The following is a 13422-nucleotide window of genomic DNA, read 5'->3' on the forward strand; positions in this document are numbered from 1 at the left end:
ACAGAGAACAGTCATGGAACAGTGACCTCTTTTGGAATACCACAGGGTTTAGTTCTTCGTCCACTTTTTCTTTCTGCATGTCAACAGATTCCCTTAAAATGTTGTAACTACCATTTACAAACTAATTGCTTCTAACCATATGTAAGTTACTTCTCTTTCGTTAACTCTGGCCTTTAATATGACCCATCTTTGCAGTCAAAGTAGGCAGACTCAAAACGAATCACAGAGTATCGTAATTCGGTTAATACAGTATACGACTTTAAAATGTTTCGCCAGCTATCCAAGAGGTAATGCCTACCGTTTTATATATATATATATATATATATATACAGGGTGAGTCACCTAACGTTACCGCTGGATATATTTCGTAAACCACATCAAATACTGACGAACCGATTCCACAGACCGAACGTGAGGAGAGGGGCTAGTGTAATTGTTTAATACAAAACAAACAAAAATGCACGGAAGTACGTTTTTTAACACAAACCTACGTTTTTTTAAAAGGAACCCCGTCAGTTTCGTTAGCACATCTGAACATATAAACAAATACGTAATCAGTGCCGTTTGTTGCATTCTAAAATGTTAATTACATCCGGAGATATTGTAACCTAAAGTTGACGCTTGAGTACCACTCCACATTTGTATTGTTTGTATTAAACAATTACACTAGCCCCTTTCCTCACGTTCGGTCTGTGGAATCGGTTCGTCAGTATTTGATGTGGTTTACGAAATATATCCAGCGGTAACGTTAGGTGACTCACCCTGTATATATATATATATATATATATATATATATATATATATATATATATATATATATATATATATTCATGCTGCCCATGCATGTCTTCTAACGTTATTTACCATTATCTCTTAATCCAACACAGTTCCTCTTGGGTCGATCCACCATCTCTTAGCCTGTCCACTTGTCCTCCATTTAATTTTATTTACAGCCATATTTATGACATTCTCTTCAGTCTGTCCCTCAGCAATTTCTCTATTTCCCTTTCTCTGGTAGTAATTCCCACCATGTATTTCTCCACCTGTCACTAAAAGCACCTTCAGTTTCTTAATACTTCCTGCAGTAAACGTCCCTGTCTAATTGCCAAACGTCAAGACTGTTAACGGTCTTTCAAACACAGTGGAAATCTAGTTTTCAGTATCCTACTCAGGACATTCAAAACATTCCAATCCATTTTTACTCTTCCGTTTATTTCTTTCAATGTGCAACCATTCGCTGTCTTCAACTGCTCTAAATACAAAAACTCATCTCGTTCATTTGTTAGCTTGTAAAAGTTTACTTTTGATATGTTGATAGTACAATATGTTAATAATACATTATTTTAGACTTATTACACTTGATTTCGGACCTGATTTCAAGAATTCTCTATTAAGTTCTCCGTGATGTTGAAGTTCGTCTGTACTAGAGGCAATCATTACCATACTATAAAAGAGCAGGATTTCTTAGATTGTTCAGTAGTGATACATTCTATCTTGATTGCCCAGGTCTGTAAACATCCTACAGAGGGTGCACAAGATTCTGTCTCATGTGTAGTAGGAATACACCAACATTTTTCATTCGCTTCACAGTTGAAAAAGAATGTCCTCAAGCGACTAGTCCTTATACGCCTTTTCCACTGTAACATAAATGAGCATTGTTCAAAGTGTGAAACCTCCAGACGACCTGAGGTAGCCGTAAATCAATGTTTAAGACATGTCTTCAGTATCTGACTGATAACGTCAGTGCATCTTATGTCCAACTAGGGTACATTAGACCAAACCAACAACGTGACTTTCACACAGTGCTTTTTCTCAGTCATTGGTCCTTCTGTACTTTTGGTGACTCATCATACAAGGACTGTTACCATTTCACTGTGGTACAATATATGACATGTCCGGAGTTTTGGATGTATTGTTGAATAGTACGAAAGCGTACTGGAGCCGTATGTCTTAGTTACCACATTGTCGCTGTGATGTTAAGCCTCAATCTTCTTTTCTTCTGCACCATATGCTGTATTCATAGGTCACTGGACAGCCATATTGGTAATCTACATACCTCCACAGTCTGACACGTATCCACATGTATTATAAAAATGGATGTGTGTGTGTGTGTGTGTGTGTGTGTGTGTGTGTGTGCGCGTGTGTGTGTGTGTGTATGTGTGTGTGTGTGTGTGTGTGTGCGTTTGTATGTGTGTGTGTTTTCCACATCTCCTCGTAATCCAGTGGAGCGGTTTCAGTCAGACTTGGTGCACATACATCTTACAGTCAGGCAATAGTCGCTGTTGGGGTAACAACCACCTATTTATCAAAGGGGTGCGGGTGAAGAAGAAGCGTAACCCACGATGCTTGTTATTCCCATACTGTATTAATCCAGTATTTGACAATGATAGACTTAGCGACTTGCATCTAACTTTACAGATAATTTTAAACCTTTACTAAACTTTTTCTTGCTGAAAACCCTTACAAGATGATGAAAGGGGAAATGTTCATCGTTCACTACTTTTCCGCTGTTCTTCCAGTAAAAGCACCGCATGAAGCCTGACATTTATTACTTATTTACTACTAACTGTATCGTCGACAAATTTTACAGATAGCCGGCACATGTAGCACTGAATGTAAGTGCAAAATTATATCGTTGTACGAGACAGTGTTCAGCAGTTACGGCGTCATGAACTGTGAGGTACGTGAGGAACTGCCCCATGTGCATGACGTTTAAATTTATTGCTTCCCTGCTTCAAACTTCATTCGCAACACGTTTTGTACACAGTGTCCACATATGCCTCTGAATTTACCTACAAAATTATATCATTGTAGGAGAGTTAGTGCTAGAGATACGACGCCACAAACATTAAGCACAAGGGCAGACGCTACGTGGATGGGACGTGAACGCTCAGCTATAAATAAATGCCTTGACGGAGCTGGATTTCTCCTCTAGTGAATCACAAACTGAAAGTTGTATTCTGGTAGAGTGTAGTATATTTACAATTATCATAAGCTCTGGATATCTGAATAGTCTCGATATTGTCCAACAGGGCAGTGACTTTTCTATTGCACTTTTCTTTCACTCTCCTCCGCATTTTCCAACCTACATTTATTAATTAGTAATCCCTTTTATTGACCTGCTACACTTCTTTTTCTTAGTGTATCAATAATTATGTCTCGGTCCAATGTAGCTTCAAATGGCTCTAAGCACTATGGGACTTAACATGTGAGGTCATCAGTTCCCTAGACTTAGAAGTACTTAAACCTAACTAAGCTAAGGACATCACACACATCCATGCGCGAGGCAGGATTCGAACGTGCGACCGTAGCAGCCACGTGGTTCCGGACTGAAGCGCCTAGAGCCGCTCGGCCACCGCGGCCGGCTCGAATGTAGCTGGTAGTGTGTTACATCTACGAAACTGGTCTATAACACAATACCTAGTTTAGCGCCAATGAAGGTACTGTTGAATATAGGTTATGGGAAGAATGTGTTTGTACGAGGTGTGGCTAGAAAAAAACCGGACTAGTACTGGTGAAACAATAAAACGAATGCAATAAGGCTGAAAGTCGCGTGGCCTGTCACGTGACTCTCGCTCCGCCTACTGCTCGAGTTTCATCTGCCTCCTGCACTCAGTCTGCCCGTGGCGTCTGTTTTAAGTAGTTGACGTTTTGTCTGTGCGTCGGAAAATGTTGAGTGTACAGAAAGAACAGCGTGTTAACATCAAATTTTGTTTCAAACTAGGAAAATCTGCAAGTGAAACGTTTGTAATGTTACAAGTGTACGGCGATGATTTTTTATCGCGAACACAAGTGTTTGAGTGGTTTAAACGATTTAAAGGTGGCCGCGAAGACACCAGTGATGACACTCGCACTGGCAGACGATTGTCAGCAAAAACTGATGCAAACATTGAAAAAATCGGTAAACTTGTTCGGCAAGATCGCTGCTCTGCTCTGATTGTTAAACGGCGATCTTGTCGAACAAGTTTAACGATTCTTTCAATGTTTGCATCAGGTTTTGCTGACAATGGTCTGCCAGTGCGAGTGTCATCACTGGTGTCTTCGCGGCCATCTTTAAATCGTTTAAACCACTCAAACACTTGTGTTCGCGATAAAAAATCATCGCCGTACACTTGTAACATTACAAACGTTTCACTTGCACATTTTCCTAGTTTGAAACAAAATTTGATGTTAACACGCTGTTCTTTCTGTACACTCAACATTTTCCGACGCACAGACAAACCGTCAACTACTTAAAACAGACGCCACGGGCAGACTGAGTGCAGGAGGCAGATGAAACTCGAGCAGTAGGCGGAGCGAGAGTCACGTGACAGGCCACGCGACTTTCAGCCTTATTGCATTCGTTTTATTGTTTCACCAGTACTAGTCCGGTTTTTTTCTAGCCACACCTCGTATGTCTGTGTGCATTCTTTTTGTCTTTCTGTTAAAGACCAGGGGTGATTTGCGGCGCGCACCTCGGCGGAGGCGGCGGTGTCGATGGAGCGGCTGCGCTTGCGCAGGGTGCCCTTGCGCAGGATCTGGCCGGGCCGCGCCACCGACGCCTCGCTGGCGGACGACAGGTTCTCGAAGGACTCGCCCTGGCCGCTCTCGACGGAGCGCCGCTTGGGCCGCACCACACCCGCCTGGGTGGCGCGCTCCTCGGTGGGCGTGGCCGGCGCCGCCTCCCCAGCAGCCGCCCCCGCCTCCCCAGCAGCCGCCGCAGCCGCCGCCGCGGCCACGTCCACCGCCGGCTTGCCCGCGGCTGCCGCCGGGGGCGACACGCCGCCGCTGGCGGGCGAGTCGTAGCGCGTGTCGTCCGACAGGCTGTGGAACGTGTTGTCGGCGCTCGACTGCTGCTTGTTCGCCCTGCCGGCCGACACAGATCGCTCTGAGGTGGTGCCACACGTTGTGGAAAATTTCGTAACAACACACGTTATAAACTCAAAATCCCACATGTAACAGTACAGTTTCATAGAAAAACATGGTGATTATGACAAGAGCGAGGTAAATGACCAGCTACTGAAAAGAACTGAGAATGATTGCAAAGGCTGTCACAGCAACATTAATCTCTTGTTCATAACTCAGACTTTCTAATCAGGAAAAAAAATATATTGGTTGGACTTTTGTTATAAGTACATCGGCAACAGATTAGTCCACACCATCCCCCCCCCCCGCCCCCCCCCCGCCTCCCCCCCCCCACAAAAAAAAGTCTGGAGGATACGCGCCGCCTCTAGCAATCGTGTTGCTGATACTTACTGCTACATTGTGCCTGCTGTTCCTAATACCCTAACTTTCAAGTTCTTTTGAACAGGCAGGGTGACAATTATTAAACTGTCTTAAAAAAAACAACGTAAATTAGCTACAAACTACGGCGTTCACACACTTTATTCAACATATAAACGTCACTTCAGATATTCGGATATAGGTTATGACATGTTCGATATGCCTGTCATCATTGGTGATGATGTGGCGCAGACGAATAGCGAAATTCTGCAATCCTCGCTGAAGTGGCTGGCTCTGAGCACTATGGGACTTAACATCTATGGTCATCAGTTCCCTAGAACTTAGAACTACTTAAACCTAACTAACCTAAGGACATCACACAACACCCAGCCATCACGAGGCAGAGAAAATCCCTGACCCCGCCGGGAATCCAACCCGGGAACCCGGGCGTGGAAAGTGAGAACGCTATCGCACGACCACGAGATGCGGGCTCCTCGCTGAAGTGTTGGAACATCGATGCTGTCGATGACCTCTTGAACGGCTATTTGCAGGTCACCAACGACTTTGGGATTATTACAGTACACCTTTTCTTTAATATAGTACCACAGAAAAGAGTCGCATGTGTTCAGACCCGGAGAATATGGTGGCCAATCGAGGCCGATGCCAATAGCCTCTGGGTACCCTAGAGCCAGAATACGGTCCCCAGAGTGCTCCTCCAGGACATCAGACACTTTCCTGCTTCCATGAGGTCGAGCTCTGTCTTGCATGTACCACATCTTGTCGAAATCTGGGTGAATTTGATAATGGGGATGAAATCATCTTCCAAAACCTTCACGTACCGTTCGGTAGTCACTGTCCCATCAAGAAATACCGCACCGATTATTCCGTGACTGGACATTGCGCACGACAGAGCCACTCGCTGATGGTGAAGAGACTTCTTGATCTCGAAAAAATTTGGAAATTTCTACTAAGGTCTTATGGGACCAAACTACTTAGGTCATCGGTCTCTAAGCCTACACACTACTTTATCTAACTTAAGCTATGGACAACACACACACCCCACACCCATTCCCCAGGGAGGACTGGAACCTCCGACGGCGGGAGCCGCACGGACCATGACAAGGCGCCTAAGACCGCTCGGCTACCGCGCCTCCCGCGGCCTCGATCTCGAAATGCGGATTCTCAGCCCCCAAAATGGGCGACTTTTGCTTCTTAACAAACCTTCCAAATGAAAGTGGACTTCGTCGTTAAACCATACTAAGCATGCGCATACTATCTCCCATCATGCCCGGTTTTCTGTTACGTCGTGAGGAGCCACCAACGTGTCAGACATGTGGGACACAGCTGTCGATACGACATATTTTAACTGAGTGTGTTTTATATGTAGGTTTGAGGGAAGATTTAAATTTACCACCAGACCTGCCCTCTATTTTAACTAATAATGAGGCAAGTGTCGCTAGAGTTTTACGTTTTTGTGTGATGTCTGGCCTTCTTCCCAAAATATTGGGATTGAAGTCTTAATGTGCTGTCCCGTGGTTTGGTCACCCATTATTTGTAAGTGGGCACTCAGCCACCGTTAATTATTTTTACCTGTTTGTACTGCTATTTTATTTTTAGTTTTGTCTCCCTGATTCGATGTGCTGTGTCCAATCTCGCAATTTGAACAATACCCATTCTCTCACAATTCGGCTCTGAATTGAACTTTTGGGAACGGGCGCTGATAACCTCGCTGTTGTGCGCCCTAAAACACTAATAATCATCATCATCATCTTGGCCAACCGTGCAGTCCTAACGCAAACTGTTCAGAAGTATGACGATTTTATTTCACGTAGTTCAGTAATTGTCACCTTGTAACATTAATTATAATCCTCTTGTACAGTCCACAGTATAATTCTGACCAACAAGAAATTCATAGAGACATAATGATCTAAACTTTATAACTTGTCGCAAATTGAAATACCATGCAAGTACATTAGTCTTCTTTTTGCGACTTAAGTAAACGAAATACATCCTAATTATTATTTTCGAATATGTACATACTCATCACTAACTACATTATTTGCTAAACAAGTAAAAATACATTCATTTTTCTAAAAAAGCACTGACATACACTATAATCTGTTAATGCTTTGTTCCAATCCACGACAAATAAATTAATAAGAGATCAGCCTCTAATTAAAGGCCTTCCCACTGTGCAGACTAACAGGACAAAGAAGTAGCCCCAAAAAATCCCTTTCCGTCTGAAAAGTTAAAGAATTATTGTTATCTTATAATAATAGGTAACGTAAGAACTTGTGACAACATCAGTCGTCTGTAGCACTTTCATTTTCACAAGTACGTCTTGATCACATAGATTTCTTTACACTTTATGACCGGTTTCGGCTCATCGCCATCTTCAGATCGTTAAAATATTCTGATATAAATCATCGTCAAGTTAAACATGTGCGTCTGTAATCTGTGCCACAACCTACACTAATAAGCCAGAATATTATGACAGCTGCTCGCCGCGACGTTGGATGCATTCAAATGGTTCAAATGTCTCTGAGCACTATGGGACTTAACATCTGAGGTCATCAATCCCCTAGACTTAGAACTACCTAAACCAAACTAACCTAAGGACATCACGCACATCCATGCCCGAGGCAGGATTCGAACCTGCGACTGTACCAGCAGCGCGGTTCCGGACTGAAGCGCCTAGTACCGCTCGGCCACAGCGGTCGGCGTTGGATGCCGCCTGCTGGTGCTGCGAGCACGTGACGCAATAATAATACTACGTAAGTAGAGGAGACACGGATGCGGGACCATCGTAGGGAAGATGCGAGCTACAAATGGGAAATCCATTGAGATAAGCGACTTTGGCAAACGGCAGGATACTGTTACGCAGAGCCTGTGAACGAGTTTCTTTCCAGCGCTTGCACGGGACCTGTGGTAGTAATCGAAGACACGCTGACAGCTGCACACCACATGGATCCCTTCATGCTTGATTTCTTTCCAGAAGGCGATGTCATATTTCAGCAGTACAGTTGTCTGTGTCTCCGAGCCAGAACAGTGCTGCAGTGGTTTGAGGAGCATTATAATGAACTCACGTTGATGCCTCGCCGGCTAAATGGTTCAAATGGCTCTGAGCACTACGGGACTTAACATCTTTGGTCATCAGTCCCCTAGAACTTACAACTACTTAAACCTAACTAACCTAAGGATATCACACACATCCATGCCCGAAGCAGGATTCGAACCTGCGACCGTAGCAGTCGCGCGGCTCCAGACTGAGCGCCTAGAACCGCTAGACCACCGCGGCCGGCCCTTGGCGACTAAATTCGCCTATCGAACCAGTCTGGGTCGCTATCTGGGGCCATCACCGCGTACGCAAATAAGCTGCCGGTTATTTACGCGAATTACATGAGCGGTCCGTAGATATTTAACGCCACATATCACCACAACCATACCAACAAATCTTCGGCTCCCTGTTACGCAGAATCAGTGATGTATTTCGTTCCAAAGACGGACAGACAATCCATTAAGCACGTGGTCATAATGTTTTGGCTCATTAGCGTATAAATACAAGAGTAAAGTGAGATGGCTAAAACAACTAAGTTTCAATGTTAAGACAGTGCAGTTAAAATGACTACTGAAATGTTGTTTAAGTTACAACCTGTCTACCTCTATCTTTACACTCGTCCCAAATACATTGCAAATGGCTGTTGAACCAAACATATCTGTGTAAGCAACGAACAATTTTTTGTTTGTTTTTTAACCATACCTGATCACTGCTTTTATTATTTTTGATCCTCTTATTTTTTTATTATGATTAGAGAGCAACTTCGTAGTAGATATCTGCGGTTGAGGCGGAGGTATAATGGAATGTCTTTCAGAAATCGCTTTAGGAACGTAGATATTCTTACACTTACATGCCAATACATTTACCAAAAAAAATGGTCCAAATGGCTCTGAGCACTATGGGACTCAACTGCTGTGGTCATAAGTCCCCTAGAACTTAGAACTACTTAAACCTAACTAACCTAAGGACATCACACACATCCATGCCCGAGGCATGATTCGAACCTGCGACCGTAGCGGTCGTGCGGTTCCAGACTGTAGCGCCTTTAACCGCTCGGCCACTCCGGCCGGCCAATACACTTACCCCCTGATGCTATTCATGATGAATATTTCTGATGAATCGACGAATTCACAACGACAGTACTAGACGCACAAAATGCTTTCCATGTAGACCACGTCCCTACCTGAGGTTCAGAATTGAGAGCTATATATTGATCCAAATGCCTGTAGCAGGTAGGTGGTCGACCATAGGCAGAAAATTGAAACCCCAGATATTCAAACAGTGAAAGGGTACCCCACTTTATCAGAAAAATATTTGGACTCAAGAATGCAAATTCTACATATCTGTAATGTTTGTACTAAACAGATATTTTTGCGTTATGTAGACGGCTGATGATGGACTTCATAAGCTTATTTCCATTATTAGAGAAAAGAAGTAGTTGCGTGATGTAACAGGTGGAGCAGTGGCTTCTTTCTGAGAGCAGCTGTTTTCCTCCTAATGTACGTATATAGGGTGCCTCACAGAGTGGTTTACACTGTTCGAACTTTAATACATCGAACAAAAATATTAATAAAACTATGAATTTTGAAGTCACGTACATGGTCACAACATTACTTGTTATGTTTACCTGCTGAAGATGATCAAAATTTCCTCTATCCTTAGCAATACAGCGTCCGCAACGCACCGGATCCAATCGACACACATGTGTTATGACTGCCATTCAAACGGATTCAAAGATAGCCAGAATCGTCCCTGTAATGTCACCCAGTGCACGCGGCTTTGTGGCATAGACTGTGTCCTTCACATTTCCCCACAGCCAGAAAGATAATGGTGTTAGATTGGGAGCAAATTAAACACTTCTTCCTGAGCCTATCCACCTTTCAAATGTTTCCGCTAGTACAGTTTGTGAACAGCTGGTAAAGTTCGTCCCTGCAACGTGGTAAGATTATTTCCACCTGTCATGATGCCTTAAAAAAGGAATGGCCCTACAAGTCCTCTGATAGACATACCACATCACACTGATAACGCAGGAAGATTAAAAGCTCGTTCTCCCGTAACATGGGAATTGTCTCTTGCGCAGTACACACGGCTATGGTGACTGATGGTTCCATTCCGTTTAGCCGTCACCTCATCAGACCAAGCAACAACAATAGTCAGCTGTTCACTAACGCAAATGCCTTCACAAATTCGGGGCTGCTATTCGATATATCCTACGTTATATTATATATGTATACGATATATCCTGTAATAATGTAGTTAAGCGTATAATACTGTCCGTTGCCTTGAGTTTAGTTAACAATGTAAAAAAAAGACATGTGTCTACACAGCATAAATAAAAAGTAGTATCTCAGGAAAAAGGTCCCTTAACCTGTAGTGTTATGTAGTTTAATTATTTATTGTGCTTTACATTGTCCATCGCGTAAAGTGTAATTTCAGCATTAAGAAGCAAGTTTGATAAACAACACTCTATGTAACACCTAAGAACCAGCGTCCTTTCCACACGCTATTCAGTTGTTTCCTGAAGATGGCCTAATAAGGCGAAAATTAATTAGAAATAAACAAAAATCAGCAGAACAAAAACAGTGTATTTGTTATTCAACTTTAAGTATGAAATTGTTCTACCAAGGAGTAACGAAAGAATTCATAAATAAAATTTAGAAGTAACTCCCAGAAGTATCAGTGTGTGATGATAAGCAGCAGTCGTGTTTCAATGAAGTGGGTGGTTATAATCAAACTCTCCCTATTTAACACGTTATAACACGGAAAGTGATTACCGTACGAGTACCAAAATTGGTAGAATTAATGTCCAGATTATGGAGTGCATGATTTCCATGCGTCACAGCGCCACCGTGCAGTTCCAACCATGGCCACCAGGTGCCCTGATCATTCATCGTGATCCACAGTCTCACACAACTGACCGGCCGCAGTGCACTTGTCGACGTGTCAACAGGAGATTGGACAAAAGGAGCAGGGCGCTACTGGTTAAGCTCAGTTATAAAAACAACAGTAATGGTGCAGCTGCAATTCGAGCATATCGCCGGCTGAAAGGATTACCGAAGAGTCCTCTTTCTTCACCTGCTCTGCGGAGTATGATGAACAAGTTGGAATCAACTGGAGGACTGGGCGTCGCTCCGGGAAGAGGGCGGCGACCAGCTGTACCACAGTTGGTTGACGAACAGCTGTCGCTACGCCAGACAACGCTGCACGAATTACCGATCGTCAGGCAGTGCGCGTGCTGTGTCACGACAGTTGAACATCCCGTGTTCCACTATACGGAAGGTGCTTCGAACCACTCTCGAATGGTATCCGATCAAGTGGCTCCGACCACTATAGGACTTAACATCTGAGGTCATCAGTCCCCTAAAACTACTTGAACCTAACTAACCTAAGCACATCACACACATTCATGCCCGAACAGGATCCTAACCTGCGACCGTAGATGTCGCGCGGTTTCAGACTGTAGCCACCGCGGCCGGCAAATGGTATCCGTGCAAGATCCGTACAAGATCCATATCGCACAACAGCTTGCACCACAAGACGTACAACTGTTGTTTTCTGACAAAAGCAGTCTGCAAGATGAACTTTCCCACTTACAAAGAGTGTTTGAAGACAATGGGTACTCTCCGCAACAAATACAGAGGGCACTAAAACTGAAACCGAAAGAGGCCATAAAGAAAGCAGAAGAAGATGAAGAAACCTTTAAATCGATGGCCTTCCTGCCGTATGTGGGTAACCTCTCATCAAAAATAGGACGCATCCTTGGCAGACACAAAGTAAAAGTGAATTTTCGTCCTCCACCCAAGACAGCTGCACTCGTGGGCTCCGTGAAAGATCATTTGCTGCTCCGAAAATCTGGAGTTTTCAAAATTCCATGTGAATGTGGCCTTTCTTACATCGGACACACAACTCGTACTGTCCAAGAAAGATGTACAGAACACCGGAGATACACACGACTTTTACAACCAAATAAGTCGGCAGAGGCAGAGCACTGTATTGATAATGGTCACAGTATGTTGTATGACAACGTCGAAATTTTGGCAACTACATCATCTTTTTGGGACTCGATAGTGAAGGAGGCGATTGAAATTCGCTTGACGACGAATTTAATTAATAGAGATAGTGGTTTCAATCTTGATAAATCATAGAATCCGGCACTTGCTGTAATAAACTCACAAAGGCGTCGTCACAGTGCAGCTCACTATAATATATCGATATGCCAACAAAGATCAACTGCGGAGTCATAGATACAACTCGCGCATTATGCACGTCTCTGCCGCCGACCAACGTCTCTGGTGCATTTGCATCTGTGGCCGCATGCGCAGTCGCGCGGTACACGAGTATAAAGGGACGAAGCGAGCACTGGAGCGGCATCCGTCCCATCCTCTGTTATGCCAGTCCTGCCTGGATATCTGCCCCCCCCCCCCCCCCAAATTCTATAAGTCCCTCCAGATCCTTGAGCGTCATGCACTCCGCCTCGCCTTCCGTATACGCCTCCCGTCCCCCACGCAGATCCTCTATGATCTCATTTCTTTCCCCCATCTGCTCCTATTCCTCGAACATATCCGCATCCTCTACACCTCCCGCCGTCTTGAACCCCCTCACCCCCTGGTTGCTCCTCTCCTCTCCCATCCCCGCCCCCTGCCACGTCTTCACCGTTGTGTCCCCCCTACCCTCCATCTCTACACCCTACATCTCCTTTCCCAAGGTGGCTTCCATCAACTCCCCCTCCCGGACGATGCCCTCTCTCCCTCCATTTATCCTTCCTATCAACTCTGTTCCTCACTCCCCCTCCTTTCCTCTGTCCTTTCCCTGGGCTCCCTCTTCCTCCCCTTCTGTCCTGTTTTCTCCCCACTCAACCTCTCCCTACCTCCCTTCTCCCCCCCAAGTCCTTTTGTATTCTACTCCTCTGCCTACCCCACTCCCTGTCGCGTCTGCCCTCCACCCCTCTTCTGGGTCCTCATCCTCCATCAGCTCCTTTCCCGGTTTCACCCTTCGCTTTTACTCTCCTTTCCCCCTTTTTTGTTTTCCCATCTTCTGTCCAGTTTCCCCCCACCTGCTCTCGACTGTGGTATGTCACATTTGCCAACTTTTTAGTGCAGTGTTCCAGTGACTATTCAGTGTTGTTTGTCTTTCTCGTGTTGCGAACAGAACCCATGCTGTCG

At 44.4% G+C, this 13422-nt stretch overlaps 1 protein-coding gene across 1 annotated transcript in view; it reads right to left on the minus strand.

Moving 5' to 3' along the window:
• Positions 1 to 13422, minus strand: part of LOC126188350 (titin homolog) — a 1721077-nt gene that overhangs the window by 1218780 nt on the left and 488875 nt on the right. The window contains exon 15 of the mRNA XM_049929949.1: positions 4389 to 4845. Coding sequence (XP_049785906.1) covers positions 4389 to 4845 — 457 coding nt within the window. The remainder of the gene's footprint in view (positions 1 to 4388; positions 4846 to 13422) is intronic.

This window comes from Schistocerca cancellata, chromosome 5 (genome assembly GCF_023864275.1).
Source record: "Schistocerca cancellata isolate TAMUIC-IGC-003103 chromosome 5, iqSchCanc2.1, whole genome shotgun sequence".
Taxonomy (NCBI): domain Eukaryota; kingdom Metazoa; phylum Arthropoda; class Insecta; order Orthoptera; family Acrididae; genus Schistocerca; species Schistocerca cancellata.